The sequence below is a fragment of the Falco biarmicus genome, chromosome 2 (assembly GCF_023638135.1).
Source record: "Falco biarmicus isolate bFalBia1 chromosome 2, bFalBia1.pri, whole genome shotgun sequence".
Taxonomy (NCBI): Eukaryota; Metazoa; Chordata; class Aves; order Falconiformes; family Falconidae; genus Falco; species Falco biarmicus.
This window is the reverse complement of record NC_079289.1, coordinates 33,798,046-33,819,902: the sequence shown is the minus strand read 5'-3', so window position 1 is coordinate 33,819,902 and position 21,857 is coordinate 33,798,046. Positions and strand designations below refer to the sequence as shown.

The 21,857-nt window shown below is 37.8% G+C and overlaps 1 protein-coding gene across 4 annotated transcripts in view; it reads left to right on the top strand.

The window, feature by feature from the left end:
- Nucleotides 1–21,857, top strand: part of DGKH (diacylglycerol kinase eta) — a 174,186-nt gene that overhangs the window by 139,971 nt on the left and 12,358 nt on the right. For 3 of the 4 annotated variants that reach the window (XR_008820174.1, XM_056328534.1, XM_056328536.1), the window contains 11 exons: nt 10–120; nt 275–371; nt 2,925–3,032; nt 6,092–6,205; nt 6,494–6,628; nt 7,627–7,793; nt 9,329–9,434; nt 10,981–11,073; nt 15,009–15,128; nt 15,493–15,601; nt 17,006–17,136. Coding sequence is in view for 3 of the 4 variants with exons in the window: in XM_056328534.1 (XP_056184509.1) it covers nt 10–120; nt 275–371; nt 2,925–3,032; nt 6,092–6,205; nt 6,494–6,628; nt 7,627–7,793; nt 9,329–9,434; nt 10,981–11,073; nt 15,009–15,128; nt 15,493–15,601; nt 17,006–17,136 (1,291 nt within the window). In the remaining variant the exon portion in view is untranslated. The remainder of the gene's footprint in view (nt 1–9; nt 121–274; nt 372–2,924; nt 3,033–6,091; nt 6,206–6,493; nt 6,629–7,626; nt 7,794–9,328; nt 9,435–10,980; nt 11,074–15,008; nt 15,129–15,492; nt 15,602–17,005; nt 17,137–21,857) is intronic. The other variant, XM_056328535.1, reaches the window with a different exon arrangement.

Below are 21,857 nucleotides of genomic sequence, written 5' to 3'. Positions count from 1 at the left end.
TTCTAACAGGGAGGGATATTCAGAAAAATGTGTCATGAACAACTACTTTGGAATTGGATTAGATGCAAAAATTTCACTAGAATTTAATAACAAGCGAGAAGAGCACCCTGAAAAGTGCAGGTACTATAAATGTCAATAACAGAGGCAAGACATTTCCATTATGTTCTTTTCCTTATCTCTTTATTTGAGTTTCTTAACTTCTTCTCATCCTTCAAATACAAGACATAATAATGTGTGTATTTCAATACGTGGGTCTTGTTTTACCTGTTTTCAGAAGTCGGACGAAAAACATGATGTGGTATGGAGTTCTTGGCACAAAAGAGCTACTGCAGAGAACTTACAAGAACTTAGAACAAAAAGTTCAACTTGAGGTAAATTTTATTTGGGGACTGAATGAGTATTTTTGCTTCCACAGTGTGTAGTGAAGAATTTGGTCTTCCTTTTGAAACCTTTTGAAGTTCTTGTGTCAGCCCAAGCTGACGTCAAAGGCACTGTGTAAAAACGTGTGACGTAAGAGGTGGCTCCCTAGGTGTTTTTCTGGAGTAAAATGTCAGTACTTAAATATCCCAAAATACCCAGTATATTGTTTCTTGTAATTACTGGTTGTTGTGTTTTGTTTTTGTTTTGTTTTTGTTTTTTTTTAAATACTGTATAGGTAGGGTATGTTTCTTAATGTTCACTGCATGAAAGGGGAAGACCAGTTTTTAAGGACTGGTCTTAATAAGAGGTTTTTAATAACTGCTTTTAATAACAGAAATGAACATACTCTAAACAGAAGGAAAGAGATAGGAAGAGTCGTAATCCTTCAGGTTCATTTTAAACTCCCTGAAAGATTGGTTACACATATAGAGAGAGCACAGAGATGATCTTAGTAAAATATTCCCGACGGAAGAGGGAAGATTCTGAATGCGCATTGCAAGAAGCCCAGCTGCACTGGTAGAGACTGTAATAGGTGTTTAAGACAGTCACACAAAAAGAAGCAAGGTATGATCGCAGCAATAACAAATGCTGTGTAAATTGTCTTAACATAGTTGGTTTTTGTCTTTTAAGTTCTAACATGAAACCTAAGTCTTCTTCATGGCAATGGGAACTTAAAGGAGATATAAATTACTACCAAATGCAGAAAAAGACTATGGGATGGTTCCAGTTATTTTCACCCAGAGACTATCTAGGCTGGATTTTGACAGAGAGCATACATAATTCCCTCTTTTTACTTCATGCTAAGTATTTCTTATGGAAGTTCATGATACTTATATGAAAATAACTTTTTAAGTTGAAAGAATAATTTGAAGTCACTGGAACTCTTTCTCAGTCTTCTGAGATTGAGGAGGATTTTGTGTGGTAGCGGCAGATTGCTGTTATCTAAGGACTGAGTAATTATCAAGGAATTATGCAGTAGTTAGCAAATATAATGACAGGAAGGAACGCTATGTATGCTGCAGATAGAATTCTAATTTAAGGATCTTTTGAATAAGATTCAAATCTGACCTTCCCATAATTATTTTTTTCATATTTCCGGAAGTAAACCAGCAAGTAGAAATTTCATATTTAGTATTACCTTACATAATAATAGCCTTATGCTAAAACATGTGATGAGTGCACAGCATTGGAAAATTAAAAATATCAGTTTTAGGAACTGGAGGCAGACCTCTACTATAATGCAAATGACTGTGCATCATCTATTAATATCACAGCATATTTTGGATACTGTCACTTTTTTATTAAAATATTACATTCTGTCTTGTTGCTGAGATATAAAAAGAGAGCACTAAACACATTCTGGAAATAGTTTTGCATGTTTTTCTTCTCCTGATAAAACTGGTACAAATTTCGTCCTTATTTCCTGAGGATTTCTATTTCATTTGTGTAATTTTAAGATCCTTCTGTGGGACTGATAACTTGCGGTAATCTAGCAGTCTGCTTTAAAGGCAATTTCACTTGCAAATTCATGATCCGCAAAGTGATACCGGCATCCAGCATTTATGACCTTATGTTTCTAACTTGCTTCAAGTGCCATTTCCTTGTGGCACTGCTGCAGGACTGCACTTTTGACTCCAAGTTGACTGGTTTGAGATCACTGGGCTCACCTTGGTGATGCCAACAGTTGTGGTGCTGTAAGTCAAGGATGATTTCACTGATGTCTGTAAATTTACTCTTGGCCATAAGTAGGGTGAGACTGACCCACATCATCCTGTGATCATGTTGAGTAGGACTTGGAGTTGCTTATGGTTTTGGGGGGTTAAAGTGGTAAAAAAGGAGGGCTGAACAGTCAGTCATAGGAGTGACCTCCTATCCGCAAATTAACAACTCCTAGCCATGGCCAGGGTAATGACTGTGGGGTCGGTCCTGGATTTGCCTTTGCACTTTTGGGAGGAGAGTGAAGTTATTTTTACAGGAAGCCGATCATACAATGCTAACAATGCTTACGTTTAGCTACATATTTGTGGTTATGCCAGAAATATTCTTGGATATTTTTTTTTAACTCCACCCCCCCGCCCCTGCTTAATGGATTTACCTAAATAACAAGTGTATTGCAACTTTGGGAATGCTGATATAGTTAGTGAATGGGTGAGTGAAGCTTTTTGTAACGTCCATGGTGATCTTACCGTGCGCATGCAGGGAGATAGGTCTTTCATTGCAAAAAGATTTTTGATCCTTGATAATCAGATCAGTCTGAGTGCATGAGGAATTTCGCTGCAGCATGTAGTACCTACCTGTTTTTCAGCTCTGTAAAAATTGGTGCTAAGATTGCGGAGAACAGGTTTGTGTTAGAGGTGCTTCACAGCACGGAGGGAATGGTCTTGTGTCAAACCTGTTAATGACTCTGCCCTCCCCTGCCAGCTCTGTTGAAGATTCATGTTTTAAAAACAGCTGATTATTTTATCACATGATTTATATACTGAATGAGCTTTTATCCATTACAGTGTGATGGACAGTACATCCCCCTTCCAAGTCTGCAGGGCATAGCTGTGCTAAACATTCCCAGCTATGCTGGTGGGACCAATTTCTGGGGTGGAACCAAAGAAGATGATGTGAGTAACATTAAAGAGAAGTAACCTTCTGGGCAATTCTTTTATTGAAAATATATCCCATGATTTTTCACTGTTGCCTTCTGTTGTGTCCATTCCAGCAAAATGTTCATAATAAGCTTAATGATTTTTTTAAATGGCTCTATGAGAATTTTTATAAACTAATTTTATAAATAGAGACATGAATAATTTCTCTCTATCTTGTTTTACAAAGTCCTGTAAATAATGTTTGTCAAAGCATAGGTTTCTCTGCTATATTCTAACAATAAGCAAGGTGGACAAAGACAATCACTCGCAGTTTATACCTGAATTTCCTCCTGTTCTTCAAATGGGTTTGGGCTAAGGGATGGTGATTTAGCAAATGAGGACTGATGTATTTAGTGATTGATAATTTAGTGGGGGTAGTAATCTCTTTTTTTAAATATTATTTTCAATGAGCTTCCAAAATATTTCAAGATACTTTTTTTTTTTGTTCTTCCTTATATCTCCTAAGAAACATTACACTATACGTATACCTAAATGTCTTACAGCTTGGAGCAGTCTTACTGCTGCCATCCACTTCACACACAGTGCAACAGTTGTAATTATGAGCAGATTATCCTAATTCTGCATGTCCTGATTTAGTGTGTGTGAGGTCTGAATCACCTAAAACTGTAGTTGCAAATTAGCTTGTGATTTTAATGTAGACGGCCCAGGATATTTTTGGCAAAATTATTTTGATTTCTTGTGTATTATAATCCTTTGCTTATATATATATATATATATATACACACACACACACACACACACACATATATATGAAAGTCAGGAAAAATACTGAAACATGTTTCAATGTCCTTTTCTTATTTATGGTATACGTCAGAGGATGGCAGTTATGGTTATATTTGGCTATGGATATCTGAAGTTTTTATATACTCGGTGTACATATTCATAACTTGAAAGCATCTCTAACACCTGCTCAGCTCCTGTTCAGGAGTTTCTTTTTCTCCCTGGACTGCCTCATTGAGTGAGAAGATCTCTCCTAGCTGTCATACTGGTGTGTAGCAAATGTCTGTATCTTGGAGCAGCTTTACTGATACCCTTAGTCTTCCGCAGATCAGAAGTGTCAGCAAACTGATGTATTTGTTCTGGATGGAGTTAGGAGCATAATTCACTGCTTTAGTGCAGTCTTGAGTGACTGATCATCAGAGATGGTGGTGGTCTGAAGTGCTGCTGGTTCTGCTTATCTGGACAAAAGAAAGATGTTGCCTTGACAGTTGCAAGTATTCCTGAAACTTTAGCGGTGAGCCAAGGAGGGCAGATGCACATCAACCGACTCGAGCGGGGCTTATTCAAGCATGCTTTTTTGGTGTCCAGAAGACAGGCTGGAAACATGACCTGCAACAGGAAGGGAGGGAGTTGTTTCTTAAATATTGATCTATAGAGATTCAGTTGCCTTTAAAAAAAGAGGCTGGTTTTCAGTGCAGATATGTTTTACTCATGAGAGACACAGCAGACTGGGTTGCGGTTTGTCCATCCTTTGGCTAAAATGGAAGCACCAAATAAATGAAACATAGCTACTTTTTCTTAACCCATGGAGAACTAGCCCTGTAGGTGTCACTTAAATTGAATTTAAATCGTTAAAGCTGGATCAAAGACTCCATACTTTTTACCTTTGAATAACAGAATCACTGTCTTTGCTCTTTTCAAGACATTCACATCCTCATGTCAAAACCACAAAAATTTCCATGGAAACTGGAAAAATTCAGATGGGGAAACCTTTTGCTTCAAAACACTCTAGACCCAGTAAAATTGCGCTTTTTTTCTTGGAATCTTACCTCCTCAAGAGCTACCTGTGCAATGCTGGGATGCTCTGAAGGGAAATGCCACTTGGATTTGACACTAAACTATAGCAACTGTGCTGTGCAGCCCTTTCCCTGAGAAGACCTCTTCAGCCTCCTGGACAAAGCCACCGCTTACTGTACTAGGGTGAAGGCTTCTGCTGGTTTGCTGGGCAGCAGGGACCAAAGTCCTTCAGACTGTTACCCATCCTCTCCCTCCCTGAGCCATTGCTGCAGACACTACCTGAATTACACTGTCCTGGATCTGCCCTCTCTTGTTCTTCACCTCCAGGAAATCCTTGATCAGAGGACAGGACCCAACTAGTTGTGGCTTTTGAGCTCCTTTCAGGGATTTTCTCTGGTCTGGTCTCAGGTGTCTCTGATGCATCTTACTCTGCCCAAGATGCCAACTGAGGTAGTCTGAGTACCGCTCAGAAAGGTCATCCCTTTACCCATTAAACTCTTACTGGAGTGATTTTTCCTTCTGATTTTTCTTCCTTGTTGCTCCCTAATGCATATCAGGATGAAATGGTCAAGCTTCAGGTGACCTTAGTATGGTATCTCCTGCCAGACCCAGTTGAACTCCAGCTTAAGACTTGTGCTGTGGCATGGCTGCATTCCCCTGCAGGACACCAGGTGGCAATGGCATGTGTGAGACTTCTCGAATTTTGTGTAAGCTTGTGGAAATTCACCATCTTGGCTGGATATCAGGATGTTTGTTCCGTAGAGAAGTGTTTTTCATATTTACAGTGGATAATTGTATACAGCGCAAACAAAATCCTCTTCAGTATGAAAGCTGTGTTTAACAAAGTGGAGTGTGGACTCGTGTGTTGATTTCCAGAGTATTCAGAATATAAAAAGATAAGCACTTCTGAGCAAAAAGACACCATTATGCCTCTTAACTTCAAGAACCTCTTGGATATTAAGAACATTCACCAAGCAGAGATTTGAATTGGCCTTTCATCTTGCCTTGAAAAACATTTCTTAGTCTACATGCTGAAACATGCCATCCTTCCTATATAAGGATATGCGTCGTCATTCAGATATTTGAAATGCTATTAGCATTGCTGTTTTAAAATACTTGCCTACTGTCTATGCTGTCTCGCTCCTATGATTTTTGAGAGACAGTGTAGTTATTCTACAGTAAATAAGGTAGAACATTAAAATGTTGCAAATGAATTAGTAAAAGAATATGTTTTATTGAACATGTGATCAAAAATTAGTGTTTTCTTTTCCTTGCAGATATTTGGGGCTCCATCATTTGATGATAAAATCTTAGAAGTTGTTGCTGTATTTGGCAGCATGCAGATGGCAGTTTCAAGAGTCATCAAACTCCAGCACCACAGAATAGCCCAGGTTTGTTTCTTACTTGAAAGCACGCGACATGGTTGGCAGCGGTTTGTATGCTGTGAAGCAGCAGTACTCCTTATGACCACCACCCTATACGCTAATAAAGTGCTGACTTTGTTATAATTTTAACGGGAAGCAAATTATCTTCAATGATAAATGAAGTATAAAAGTGCTTCATCCTTGAGACAGTCCTGGAGAGAAGCCACAGCTCCTAGTAATCAACATAATTCAGATGGCCTGCCGGTTTCATCCGTATTTATTGCTCTGTAAAATAATGTGTTTGTTCTTTTCCAGTGTCGGTCAGTAAAGATCACCATACTTGGTGATGAAGGGGTTCCTGTGCAAGTCGATGGAGAGGCATGGATCCAGCCCCCAGGAGTTATTAAGATCATACATAAAAACAGAGCTCAGATGCTAACGCGAGACAGAGTATGTTGCAAAACAATTATTACAAAATACTGACATTGGTTAACTTGATCAGTTATAATATGAACAAAACAGTGCTTACAAAAATGTTTTATAACTATTTATATAACATACAGTTACTTACAGTTACATAATTTCTATAATAAGCAAGATCATTGCTCTTTTGTATGACAAAGCTTTTATCAGTTTTGTGAGTGCTATTCCTGTATTCTTATTAATATATATAAAAAAATGGTAAAAAAAATTATATATTCTTTCTTTCTCCTCTCTTCTTCTGTCCTCCTCTTTTTTCTTCTTTCTTCTTCTCTAGGTGTATTATACACAATCACATACTGGAAGTTTTAGCACAGTTGCATAAATAGCAAATGTCCATTTTTCAGAACAACTTTCTGCAGGTGTCTCTCATGTCTCTCTCCTAATAGTCCTTCCTCCCCCCCACAACCCCGTCTCAGACAGAAGAGACACAAGTGGAACGTAGTCAAGAGAGACACTGGAGAGTTCATGCTTGTCTAGGATTACTGTATGCAAGGTGTAACTGCCCCTCAGTTGTCTGCTTACTAACTGGATGTTGAATTTAGGGTGGAGTTAATGGCATTTGAACTCTGAGTAAAATTTTTTTCAATTTCCCCACCATTTTTTAAGTTTGAATCCTGTATTAGTTTCAGATTTGGATCCTGCTGTCTGCACAAAATGTGCTTGTATTATCACTGTCTTTGTGTTCTTATTGTTTTGGAAGACACTTTTTGAGGATAATGAAGAAGAGATAGAGAGCGAGCTTTCAGTAGTAACTTATTCTTTATACCAAGTTAAAACCCCCTAAATTTCACTTCATTATTTATACAGGTTGTATTATTTATATAAAATTAAATTTAAGTGTTACTTTTAACTACAATTTTATGTAAGTTAGAATTTATATAAAATATAAAATATAAAATTAAAATTTTTACTAAGTAAAAATACTTCAAGTGCTGTGAACTGAATGTGTAATTCATTTTGATTAGGCCTTTGAAAACACCCTGAAGTCTTGGGAAGACAAACAGAAGTATGATTCCTGTAAGTCTGTCATTCGATCTCCCTTGTACCCTCAGCAGGCTGTTGAGTTGGCTACAGAAGAAGAGGTTGCACAGATCCAGCTGTGCTCACAAGCTGCAGAAGAGCTTATCACCAGGTAGAGTAAAATTAATGTTTGGATTGGCAACCTAGACGCCAAGACTGAATTATTCATGCAAATGCATGCATGCACTTGAAAGTGTGTATTTTCCCTGGTTTTGATTGATATCTAGTTACCACTCTGTAAGTTATTGCATTTTAATTTTTAAATTTTATTTTTAAGGCTCAACTTGTTTATATATGCTTTTCGTATGTATTTCTGTAATTTTACTGTTGTGTGTTTTCTTCTCTTGCAAAAACAGGCTTTCTCAGGGAGCAGTGGAAATGGAAAACTGAAAGGCTTCTTTGCAGAGAGGCTTTTAATTGAAACTTCTCGTTTTATGCAAAAGCAAAAATATATTTATTGAAAAAAAACAACAAACCCTTACACTTCAACAGTGGGGATGTATCCACCTGACCTTAACTTCTCCTGACCTTATTTCTCCTTAAAGCCTTGTTACTCACAATTTCAAAAAGATGAGCATTTTTCAATAAACCTGAAATTTTTATTAAAATGTTGTACAAGTAAACAGTTAACACACCAACTTTCAAGGAGTCCAAATTGCCAGATAAATCTGCATGCCTTTTTGCTTTCATCCACTCATCCATTGTTGTTGCAGTTTTATGTTTTCATTCCTAATGCTCAAAATCCCCATCTCTGCGGCCCTGGACACTTCAGTAATTTATATGAGTTGAGATGATAGTGAGCTGATGGTATAAAACTGATCCGACAGCCTTGCTTATTTTCAAGAACTAATTTCTTTCTGAGATGCCAGTGCTTTAATAAATAAAACACTTCAATGTTCACCAAAAAAAAAAACACCCTAGTTGTTTTTAAGAAAAGCATTTTTTTAAAAAAAATCGGAACACTTTATAAAGCTGCTATTCAGTTTATCATGCTGACAAATTATCTTAAGCATCAAAATCAATTCTTGGACTATGTGTTGAGCTGTGCTGATAATGTAAGAAAGGAATTTAAGAACTATGTATACTATTTATACAAAACAGGTGACTTAGGTAGACATAGGAGAAAAATTTAGGTTATAAATTACCCAAAGTGAACTTTAGCCAAGACACCTTAAAAACTTTACTGGTCTAGAGGTGGTCCTGAGGTTGCAAATTACAGCTGGACCTGCCATAATCTCAGACAATTGCAGCCAATTTTAATGTTGCATCTGAAGGATATGCCTCGTGAAATAGGTGTAATGTTTTTTAAGATAACTTCCAGTAAGTTATCTTAATGTGCTAGGGTTTTCCTCTATAGTTCATTTGAATTTGGTACAATTTTTGCATAGCATTTCTGTTCTAAGCCAAATAAATGTGTCTCAGTATTTCATAGCAGAATAAATAATCTGTGTTATAGATATTATTTATGTGAGGTGTGTCTTGAAGAGATACTTGTATTTCAACTTTTGTTATAAAGGACTGTATTTTTTTTAAAGTGTTTTGTGAAACATCCCGGTATATTTTCTCATTTGATAAAGTTGTGTACTCCTAGGAATTATTTTTTAAAGGAAGTAAGAAAGATTCTTCTCATTTTGTATATTTTTGTAGGATCTGTGAAGCAGCAAAAATACATGGCCTCTTGGAGCAGGAGCTTGCTCATGCTGTTAATGCATGTTCACATGCATTAAATAAAGCCAACCCAAGGTTTCCTGAGGTAAAGGAAGAACAGAGATTTATGTACGAGTGAAATATCTGTGTGCATAAGTTTGTGATGTGGGACCTGTATTGTACTCCCTGTCCCCATGTTAAAACAAGTTGGATGATAATTCTTGAAGTTTTTGATAAATAAGACTCCTAAATGTACATACACATGCTCAAATTTAAATGAAATTGCTCTAACAGATGCTGTATTTTCTCCCTTTTTTCTGCCACTTTTTCTAAGGTGAGCATAAAGGGGAAGTTACTTTTGATCCTGAAGGTGCTGCTCTGTATAGCAAGCAGGGAGTCTCATCTGTTCACATGCATAGGGAAAGACCCCACAGCTGATGAATTTGGTAGAGATCAAGCTTAGTGATTCTGAAATTTATTAATAATACCAGGAATGGGAGTTAGGAGAACTGCCTGTTTACAGAAGAGTATTAAAGAGGATAGTCCCTTCCTCGTGTTAGGTCGATATGGTATCTGAGAAAGCAGAAGATGTAGTTTCTGCAATCATCAGCATCCTCCCCAGCTGATGCTCTTTTTTGTGAATGTTGGAAGATAGAAAGGGGGTGTTAATGACACCTAAAATGCAGACCACCTGGGTGTTGTTGGAAGGGGGGAGTGAACAGTGGCAAAGGAGATAGAGATCTTCGATTAGGGGCGTGGTAAAGAGTACATCTGTTGTCTTTTGGAAGCAGTCAGGAATTTGCTCCATCTGCCTGTGGGCCACAGCCAGGGGTGCTCACTTGATTTAATAAGCACTTCTGCATCACTTTAGGATGGAGTACTGATGTAGTTCTGAGCATGAGTAAACCAAATTCAGATCAGCAAACAGCAAGAAAGATAGGCAAAGCAAGCTCACATCTTCTTGCAGACAGCTGTGTAGACATGTCCACAGATACAGAGTGGAGACATGACAAAGGCTGAACAAGTGCCGTTATTACTTAAAGGTCAATTCTTGTGGATGCATTCACAGAAATTTTCATGCTGAACTGTCCCAAGTGCTATGCAGAGAATGCAAAGGGGGTGAGGGGAAATGAGTTTCCTGGTTTCTCTCTTTGCACTAGACAGTCTGGGTGGGTTTGGGATTGGACCCAAAAAAGATTTATTGCGTAGAGCCTGTCTATATCTAACCTAAATTTATGTATGGTAAATATACTAGATAACCATTGATTCTTAAAAATATGTCTAGTATCTTACATCTGCTAAGGATAAGATGAACAATTCAGATCAATGGTCATTGTTAAGCGAGGCCTGTGACTTTTCTGCTGGCCTTTGTCACCCATAAAAATCGTGGATTCATCTCACAGGTGGCTGGTCACTTGACGGTCTTCAGGATTGTGTAAAGTCATATTAAATGAAGTTGGGGAAAAGACAGTAAACAGATACTACATTTTTGTTTCCTATTCTCAGTGCTGAAGAATTTGTCAGTGTAGAGCTAAACTGATGTATTTCTCCTGGGGAAGATTACACTTAAGATCTGTGCTGTAAGCCCCAAATACTTACTCTTAGTCTGACTTGCATCACTTCAAATGATTTTTATGCTTCTTATTCCCTAGAGCCTTACCAGAAACACTGCCATGGAAATAGCTGTCAATGTGAAGGCCCTACATAATGAAACTGAATCTCTGCTAGTAGGAAGAGTTCCTTTGGTAAGGTCACAAAATACACTGTTTTATTCCCTCATTCAGATTATCTGTGATTTGTTCTTTGCTGATTTTTTAAATCAGCACAGGATTTATGACACTCTACAAGAAGCTCTGTAAGGCTGATTGGAGGATATTACACTGCATTTGTGGTTTGGGTCGGAATGAGTTATGAATTCCTGTCCTAGGTTGGCATCCATTTTGCCTCACTTCAGGTATCTAAAAGGTCATTGTCTGGGATTTTCTTTTTAATAGTAGAGAGAAATAAGTATCCCTGTTGAGGTTGATTCACACTCAATTATCTGGGAGGCTGATCTTAGAAAAAAGGTAAATCATTCTGGAGATTTAGCATTTAAGAGAACTTCTGGAGTTCTATTATGTGATGATCTTCAGAGTTTAAAAAGAAACTGGAGTGAGAACTGTTCAGACTCATACATTCAACTTCTACAGAGCTAATCTGGGCAGGTAGATCTTACTCTTGTTCTAATACCTGGCAGGAACTATTTTATAATCGTTGACTGGTAAGTGTTCAGTAGACCTCTGATAATACTTGCTGCCTTGGCATCTTTTTCTTTGGCTGGTGTTTCTGTGCCTAAAACGAAGACTGCTCAAGAATTGTTGCACGTGGATGTATAACTAGAAATTTCTCTATGTGGCATTGTGAAAAGATGTCAGGTTTCCTATGCTGGGCCAGTTTTACATTAAGAAGATTCTCAGTAGGATCAGTTACATTTTCTTTGGATTCAAAACCAGATTTATTACTAACTTACTGTTTGTTTAAGTGTAGAATTAAAAATGGGTATCAATAGGAATGTTTTCACTTAGCAGAGTTAGGGTATGAAACTTACTGGTGCAAGTTCGCATACCTTTTTATGCACATGGTAAATGGTATGAGTCTGTTCTACAGCAGCCAAAATTTAATATGGGCTAAAGGCTAATAACCATTTAAGTTCTGTAAATAGTCAAAGATTAGGTTCATATGATCTATTTTGTGACTTTTTAGAAGGAAAAGTTATTCACTGGATGTTTTTGTCCAAGAAAAATGAAAAATGCTGATTTTTTTTCAAATTGCTATTACTAATCCCCCATATTTCAGATTGAATGGGAAATCAAAATAGAGAAATTTGTTTAAATTTTAAAATCCCTTGTTCAGGCTCCAAACCTTGATTTGATTCATTTGTACCGTTCTGATTTTTACATGTTGTACTTCTGCATCTCATTATGGTCTGTGCAAATGGCTTCATGAGTCTACATCAAACCCATTTTTAATAAAAAGACTGGAAGATACAGAGATAATCTTCTGGAGATGTCCATTACACGTATTTGACATCATACTTGTTTAGAACAGTATTTCATAGTCATAATAGCAAGGCACCTTGGTTAACCTTATTGCCATGTATTTTATAAATGCTGAAGCTACATGTAGGTTGGTCCCTCACTCTATTAAGGTGCTGCTTGATGCATCAGCCATGCCATCATACACTGTTTTCCAAATCATCTTTCTCCTCTGGCAAAGACATTATTTAATATCTTCATTGTTTCTTTAATATCTTGCTTTCCCCCCCCCCCCCCTCAGTTCCTACTCACCCCTTTTGTCTGTGATCAAAACTCCTGATAGCTGTAAACTGCTGCCTTTGTTGCACATACTACTTGGTAAGATTTTTCTTTTGTTGCCATTTATCAACTCTTGAGTCTTTCTGTTACGGCTTCTGAAGTAGACTAAAGAGATGTAAATACATGTACAAGAAGACTGTGATTCTTGCCACCTTCTGTAAGATATGATCAACAAAGTTTATAGAACAGTATTAGCTAGATGACATCAAACGGTGAATTAGCTATAAATAGCATTTTTAGTGGAATGATAAGGTAGGATAATAAAGCTGATTTGTGGAATCTTCCAAATAGTTATGGCTGGAATATAGTTTGGAAAAAAAACCCCTATGCTTTGTCTAGATATTTTCCAAAGACACTATTTTCATTTTTGCTTTTTTAAAAGCCTTTCCAGTCTAGAACAGAGCACAGTTTTCTAATATATTAAGGGAGAAGTATGACAGAATATTTCATTTCAACTGAATGAAATTATCTGAGCTCACAGAAATAAAATGATTTCATATTAAAAATCTCATTTGGGAAAGGATTGAAAAAAATCCCTTATTGTCTTTGTATCATTCATAGTGATAATTTCCATCTTGCAAATAAGAAGCTTTCCAAGATGTTGTAGGAGGAGAATTTGCCCTAAATTGCTGACTTTTCCTTTACCAGAATTGTACTATTGTTTTGGGTGTATTTCAGGAGCAGTATTGCCAGTGCATACACTTTCTCATCATCAGATGAGGGTTTTTTGTCCCCATGCAAAATATTTTCCTTTGAGAATCAAGCAATTGGATAAATGCTTGTTGAGGAAGACAGAACTCTCTGCTTCATTCATTTATAGAAAATAGATGACTTAATTCCTTAAAAATGAAAAGTTCTAACTTCTTCAGAGACAAGTGGGTCTTCCACTGTGCTGCAAATTAATGGTACTATTCAAACTGGGAAAAAAAGGGAAGGCAAAAGAAAGATCAGAGTCTGCTTATGGGCACTGAATTATGCGAGCTTTAGAAGAGGAAATAACACAATTGCAAGAGGGAGCTTATATTTCCAGAATTACTATACTAAACAGCAATATCCTACTAAAGATGGTCTCTCTGTTGAAAGGTGGTACCATATGCAACCTGTTGCAGCAAAGGAAATAAGTTTTTGTCAGGCAGGATAAGTTGATGGGGGGTTGTAATTTATCACCAAACCCCAACAGCATCAAAATCTTTTTCCAGTACTACAGATCAAAGATTCTCTTACAACTCCAATTAAAAAATACATTCATTAGGATATAACTTATTTAAATCCTTTCAAAAGGATATTCTGCACTGCTTTGGGACTACTTTTACTTCAAAGAGAGAAATAGATGTTCAGATTGCTTTATTAGTGATTCCAAGAAACTGGTTTCAGGATTCAACTCTTAACCTCAAAAGGGTGTTTCAGCAGCCCCAGATAAGCCCAAACCAGTTTTTCCAGGAATCGGCCACCTTAACTCTCCCTCACAGGTTCAACTCGTACAACAGCTGCAGAAAAATTTTCAGACCAGGGTTTTAAGGAAAACTAGTACCTCCGTGGGGTTCTCAAAGTGTTGATAGAGCCAAATTCCCATAGGTCAGCAAGTCCCAAGCTTTTTACAGTGCTGCCCACTGATGTTTTTGGCTTTTTGTCTCCCGTCTGGGGCTGCAATCGTGTCCCTCTCCCATGCCTGGTCCCCGCTCTTCCCACCCTCAGCCAGCAGCAGTGGCTATCGTTCCACGTCTTGCCTATTTAGAAGGGGTAGCACAGGTATTGTATCACCACTGAAAGACCCTTGGGAATGGCATGTCTGTGATAAGATCTTGTTTCCTTTTATTTAACCATGACAGAGTGATCTACCATATGAAGACATCTGCAAATAATAACTCAGGCTTACTACCATCTAGTCAATATTTTTTTTACACCACTTTTTCATACAAAGATTTTCCAAGCTCTTGGTCTTCTGGTCAGGTTTTACCTCCCTATTGCTGGTAATTTCCATTTCTAGGATGTTCTAGTATTGGAGTTATCAGGTAACTTTTGCTCTGTGAAGACTCAGGAGTGCGATGAATGATGACAGTGATTGACAACTAAGTCCAGCTGGTCTGCAAAAACAGTCTCAGCAGTCTCAGTCGTCCCTTTGTGGTTGGGACCGTACTAAATGGTCAGGGTGGTCTGATGCATCTCTGAAGGAGAGTCTAATTTTGGAAAATTATTTGTTTTCGCTGTTTATTTACACTGACTATGAAGTAGTCATCTGTATGTGTGTGGTAACAACATATCTAGATTTAAATGTGATATCTTAATAAGACTGAAACCACGTATTTTTCTGGCCTGTTTGTAAACAGCAGTTAGAAGCTCCCCATGAAGAACTGATGTCTGATGCTTTGCACAGCGTGGAAATAGAGTTGAGAAAGCTTGCTGAGATTCCTTGGCTTTATTATGTTTTTCAACCAAATGATGATGAGGTGAGTTTGATTAGTACTTCCTGTTTCTAATTGACCTCAGTTTTTTCTTTATAGGGAAGAGTAAGTTAGAATCCCTCATGATCTAGAGATGCAATTTCAGTAGTGGTGCTGGATGATTTCTGTCTGCTGTGAACAAGCTTCTAAGTTAGGTCTTCTGTGTTTTGTTCCCTTTTGTGAATGTCAAGGTTTTGAATGGTTATTTAATAGATGAAACACATATAGAGTTAAATTCTGACATTATTCTTTATGGAAGTAAAATTGGTTCTTAATTTTTGAGGTTAACTATGAATTACCATCTCAAGCATGTAATTTAACTGTTGTTTTTGGTGTAATTAAAGGTAACTATGTCTTTTCTTTTATGCAGGATCCTCCTCTGGATTACGCTAAAAGAAACAACAGAAGTACAGTGTTTCGCATAGTGCCAAAGTTTAAAAAAGAAAAAGTTCAGAAGCATAAGACCAGCCCTCAGCCTGGTATGTGTTTTGAAATTACAAGAAAAATAGTAGCATTTGGGAAAATGTGATTTTTATGGGTTTGTGGTTTTTTTCTTGGTAAGAGGCGACATGATGCACTCTACCAAAGAGTAAAGTCAAAGTGAAAAGCAACTGAGCTAACTGGCATCTTCATTAGGATGAAGACTTCTTTCAGTGCATTTAGAAATCATTCAGTAGGACCCCAAGATTTTCAAGTGAACCAAAGAACTACTGCGGAAAGATTTAGATAAGTTGTATCATGCAACAGGACCTGTGTCTTTGCTGGTGGTTACATTTGATTAACCTATAACCATACAAGCCACAGGTGAACACATTATTTCCCTGTGACAGCCCAGTTCTTGTTTTTCAGGTTAGTTTCAGAAGATGTGCAATAGCTTTTATCACAGTGGTTTAATTAACCAGTTATTCTTAAATTTCAGGTGGGTTTTAAGTTTAGCAATTGAGACAAATCAAACAAAAAGCCACAATAGTCAATACTGATTTTTTAATTAGAAGTTGAACAAACTCCACTCTCCTCTCTTCCCACTCTTATCTGTAAACTTACTTCCTTAAGATTATGTCCAGGAGTTAATCAGTGATCAGATGGTCCTAAAACCGGTTCTTCATTTTTATCTTTTTAATAGACAGTTGGTCGTAATCTGCAAAATCCTGCAGTTGTTGATCAGACTTTAGATTTCAGATTAGACTTCAGATTTCACTTTATTGTAAAACTGATCAGCATTGAATGAAGTTGCAAAATTATAGCAATAAGTAGCATAACTTTTTATTTTTTTCCAGTAAGTGCGGTCTTGTTAGAACTAATGTGGGCAACTAACCTTAGAGAACAATGTTTTAAAGAGAGCTTCTTAATGACCTATGTAACACAATAGCTTAAAGAATACTTGTTGCATTAATTAAGAATACTAGAATCTGTTAATTAAAACCGGACTTGCTTGCTGCCATTGCTATATTTGAGGTGTGGTTGATATTTTAATTTTACATGTTAATTAGTTTTTGAAGGCTTCTCCTCTCCCTGGATGACTACTAATAAATTAATGGTATAAAGCAGAACAACATTAGACTTTGCGGCACTGATCCTAAGATGGTGAATATGTTGGGACATGAGGTTTTAAAGGCTTTACTGAAGAAACTGGAGTAAAGCTGAAAGCATGGCTGCAAAGCAAAGAACCCCAACTTTGTTTAGATACTTTCTCACGTTAACTGCTAATCTGTAACCTGCATGTAAAAAGGAAATTGTCAGTTTTTGTGGAAATGACACTTCTAACCTTTCCCTTTGCTAGCACGGCAATTCTACTCTGTTTTCCACTCTCTTTGGCCTAACCTTTGCTTGTGATGCATTTGAGCATGTAGAAATTAAGGGGGTTTTGCTCTTAACTTTGGTAGTTCAAAAATGGGGCACAGATGAAGTTGCTGCTTGGCTGGATCTGCTCAGTTTGGGAGAGTACAAAGAAATCTTCATCAGCCATGACATCCGAGGCTCTGAGCTTTTACATCTGGAAAGGCGAGATCTTAAGGTATTTCCTTTGTGCTACTTTTCTGCTATTGACCATTTTCTTTGACAAAACAACAACCAACTTTTCTTCTTTCCCTGCACTTGTTATGTGCTTGTAGCTTGGCTTACACTGTGCAAATATGCCATAAACTAATACGCACTGTCCTTTGGCCTGAAATTCTGAAGTGCTGACTTGTACTTGCAACCAAGAGTATCTGTGTTACTCAAAATTTCCTTTTTTTTCACTTTATGTAGAATGACCACATTATAGTTTATGTCAGAAGGCGTAGGAAAAGCACGTTTCTGTGTAATATCATATATCTTCGAGAGTTCACCATTTCCATTAAACAGGATCAGTATGGATCAGTTGAAGGTGGTGATAATAATTTGGAATCTCTCTACTGCAAGGTCAGCAGCTATGAGCAGCTGACCCGCTTCAGGTGATTTAGTGTATATATATATATATAGTGGATATAGTGGGTGTGAGAGCGATAAGCACCTTAACAAATTGCGGCGTTGGACTTAGATGGTGTTGGTGTTTGTGTGTCAAAATAGGCTTTTACAATAGGTTTTCTTGTTTCTGACCAACCTCTGCATGAGTTTAGCTGTATAGATTTAAAACAGAGCACTTTCTTTTGACTCCAGAACCGCAAAGCTTTCTTCATCTGAGGTCAGACTGGTAAGTTTTGCAGGGAGAAATGTTACCTAGCAGTCTGAGTCTGTTATTTGAGCTTGCTGTCTTATTCAAGAATTACTTAAGTGCATCCATTATATGTAATAGAGGCTGTATCTTTGGGGATTCATTACATTACTTTTTCCGGGAACTCGGTAGTAATGAGTTCTTGATAATGCGTTTTGCAACTGCTTTTAGCACATAAGAGAGGAAATAGGATATTATATAAATTGCAAACATTTACATTTAGAGTGCAAGTCATTGCTTTAGCCACAGTGCAGTAGTTTCCAGACAGAGGCAATACTTTCATACAAATGTGCCATTTTTCATGAAGTTTCCTATGTAGTGTGAAATCCTGATGTTACAAGGTACTGCTTGCTTGGTGTGACTGTTGCAGTTGAAGGCAGCTGCTGAAGATAGCAGTGTTTGAGATGATCTGTTTGGCTGCTGTCTATTATTTTACCCTTTGGTATTAGGTTGCCTGAACTTCTTTCTGTGGAAGTTAAATTCGTTTCTTTCAGGAAAGTTCCTGACGTGGAGGGACAGTTTGAAGACAGTCCCTCTCTGCAAAAATTTAGAAATAGAAAACTGTCCATCCAAGCAATCCATCATGGTGTTTCAGTGATGAATGTTGGAAGTCCCTGTTCTGAATGGGCACTGAACGAATTTAAAATTTAAATGGGAAATTCAGCATCAAATGATGCATAGGTTTGCCAAAATGTTCAGAAATCTTTAAAAAAAAAAACAAGATGTCACATTTGTTGGAATAAATGATGGTAGGTAAGATTAGTGTTAAACAGGACATGGTTTCTGGCCATGCCTTGTTTCTGATAGGTACCTATCTGTCTGCATGCCCAGAAGACTGGTGCTTCAGCCAAGTAAGTATCTGCAGCAGGGTGATCATCACCCTGTTACCCCTGTTGGTAAGACTTGTGCTGATTCAGCATAAATAAAACACCATCACAAAGGCCTGTGCCCTGAAATACCTAAAGGCTTGCCTTAGAGCCTACAGACAGACTTTTACTGGCCCCTCTACCTAGTGCTGCCTGGAAGCGCACATGATGTTTTAAATTGCTCAGCGTAGCTGGACGAGGAGTTGCCCTGCGCGCGTTGCTGTGGGTGTATCCTGTGCTTGCAGAAGTCCCGCTCTGCAGTTGCCCCATCGGCTCATTAGCAGGTGCTGAGAGCTTCCAGCGCAGCGCTGCTCATAAGGTAGCCCAGGCTTTTGGCCAAGCGTGGCTTGCGCTTTATGTAGCAACACTGAATTAAATAGCAGAGTTCAGCAGTCATCCAGCATGTAACATACAGGGCATGACCTCCGCTGGGAGTCAAATAAAGATGGCTCAAGAAGCTTGCAGTTTTCGGACTAGTGACCTGGAACAGTGTCAAGATGCGTTATGTGGTTCCTAGGAAATGAGGAACACATCACAAGCCACCCTGTTGGCTTCTCCTCTCTTTGGCTATCGAGGTTTGCAGATGAGTCCTCGGCGCTCCTGTGAGCGATGGTCTGAGTGCAGCCTCCCCTCCAGTGCAAGGCTTGTGCTTCCTGCCAAGCTAAATGGGCTTGCCATTGATTCACAAGCTCTTAAGTCACATGCAATACATTTACCTCTATTACCTCTCATGTCTACAACAGGAAAAAATCGTTGCCTGTTTTAATTGAATCCTTTGGGCCCACTTTTCTTTCTGCGGTCAAAAGTAGAGACAAAAAGCAGTATGGGAAAGAATTTGATGAAACTCTCTTGCGCGCATCACTGAAATAGATCAATATGTTGACTGAAGAATCGGATGCCTCTAATTACATTTCTGTGTAGCTTGTGGATCCCACTCTCAGTTAGCTCTGTGTGGCAAGTGGCAAATGGAGAACATCTCCAAGAGGAACTAGATACCTTTCTCTACCCAGCTCCTGCAGCAGTACCCTTTTTCCAGCCTCCTATGTCTGATTTATTTAGGGGAACCTTAGACTTTTACACCCATGTGATTTTATTTTACTTGAGGAGAGGCTGGGCAGTAAATTGCGAACTTTGCTGTAGAAATGAAGCTTGTTGTGACTTTCTTTTTTTAACCTTATTTTACAAGCAAACTCATTGAAAACTGGACTCTGATTTTTCTGAAACAAATGCTGGCATTCTTTGCATTGATAACCACCTTCCTATGGACACAATGTAGTAATAATGAGAACTGCAACATGTTTGGTAGGACTAAGATGATGTCTCCATAGAGTTCCATGGCAATGTTGGTTTCCTTGCAGAAAGGGTTTCCATGTTTCATGTCAACTTGATGAGAAGTGCCAGTCAAGCTGATGTCTGTGCTGAGGACCATGGCATTTCATCCCTGTGTTTAGCAGTAGTGCATTCTGAAAAAGTTCTTGTGTGGAAAAAGTTTTCTAAGATTTGTAAGACTTCAGGCATGCAGGATGGCTTTTGACACTGGGAATGCAAGTAGGGTTGGTTTCTCATATGGAAGATGTTAATATTAAGGAGTGTTTAGAAAAACCGTTTGGTTGTATTATATTGCTGGTGTATTTGGCCAAAATCTCTTGGGCAAACCTGGAATAAATGGGTTTTTGACTAAGCAGACAGGGGTCTAAGTCACCATAATATAAAGCAGATGAAGAACTCCTGAAAGCTGTTGCAAGAATTTTCATCAGCTTTTTCTTGCCCAACTTTTTTTTAAATTTTGTAAAAAAAAATTTCCCCCCAGAATTTTTTGAGCCTTACCTGCTGAAGGCCTAGAGATGGCAAAGTGGTTAGGGAGAGCAGAAGGAGAGGTGATCCTGTAGTATAAAGGCCATAGCTGAGGAGAAAGAAAGGCTGTTTTCTTCCTCAGACTCTTCCTAGCATCTTGTCTTCAAAACCATATTTTAGTCAAATTGGATTTTGTTAATTAGATATCAATTAAATGTGGACAGATTATGTAGAGCGTGATGAAACTCATGCTTGTACAAAAATGCAGATATCTTTAGGGATCTTGCTTTTTGAATTATGCATGATCTGCTGCTGTAGCAGATCCTTTTAGTCTTAGATGAGAGAATTTTTGCAAACTTTCCTGCATCAGTAGTAAACAGAGAATACTAGAGAGCATCTAGTGTCAGGAATGTATAAATTTTCATTTCCTCCAAACCGAACTATTACACAAGCATAAAAATTCAGAGTTTATAGTGTTGGTTGTTGGTGGTTTTTTTTCCTGGAAGTGTGGCAGAATTTATCAAAAGGGTCACAGAAATTGTGATGAGGCTCTTGAGACTTGCTGTTCTGATCTACATTACAGCGACTTCAATTGGAAGGGAAATAGAACTGAAACCTCTTGCCTCTGAAACATAGGCGTTGTTGACAATACTTTGTAAAGGTTGGTGGAAAAAGTGGCTGAGTTTTCTGGGAATTTCATACTATGATTCTTTCCTCTGATCTTTGAAGTCTGGCAGCATCTTGTTTATCCAACAAGAGTTCTACTTGTGAAAATGTTTGTTCTGAAGAATTTGCAAGTTCTTAACCTTTAACATATGTGGTTTCTTGTGGTTTGGAAAGGATCCTTATGGTTTTTCCCTTACGTAGAATTTCCTCCACATAGCAACTAGGCTACTTGAGTAGTTTCAGTAGTCATGTGTATTTTTGATTCATTGGATATTAAGTTTAGCATAAGAAAGAAAATATTCTCCAAATCTAAAATTATAAATGTTACTGTCATTGTGGGACAAGTTTAACAACTGCTACAGAAGTTCTCTTAACTTAAAATGGAGTACTACATTTTTTTACAAGGGAGATGACCATTAGCAGAAACAAATTATAAATTGATGTGATATGGAAAATCAGAAGTTTTTTTCAGATAGGTTGATATGGGGACTTTTATGAACATATCTTGAATTCTTTAACGCTGACACCTTTGTGCCAAAGTGCTGTAAAGGGTGGTCATGCCTTTACAGTACTGGTAGTTTTCAAATGAAGGTTTTTCTTCATCTTTAACATAACTAGAATTCAATCTTGGCTGTCTGAAAATTAATCCACCTGTTTAATCTGTGCTGTGCTACCTTTACAATAAAATAATTAATTCATGCCCATCTTACCATGTCT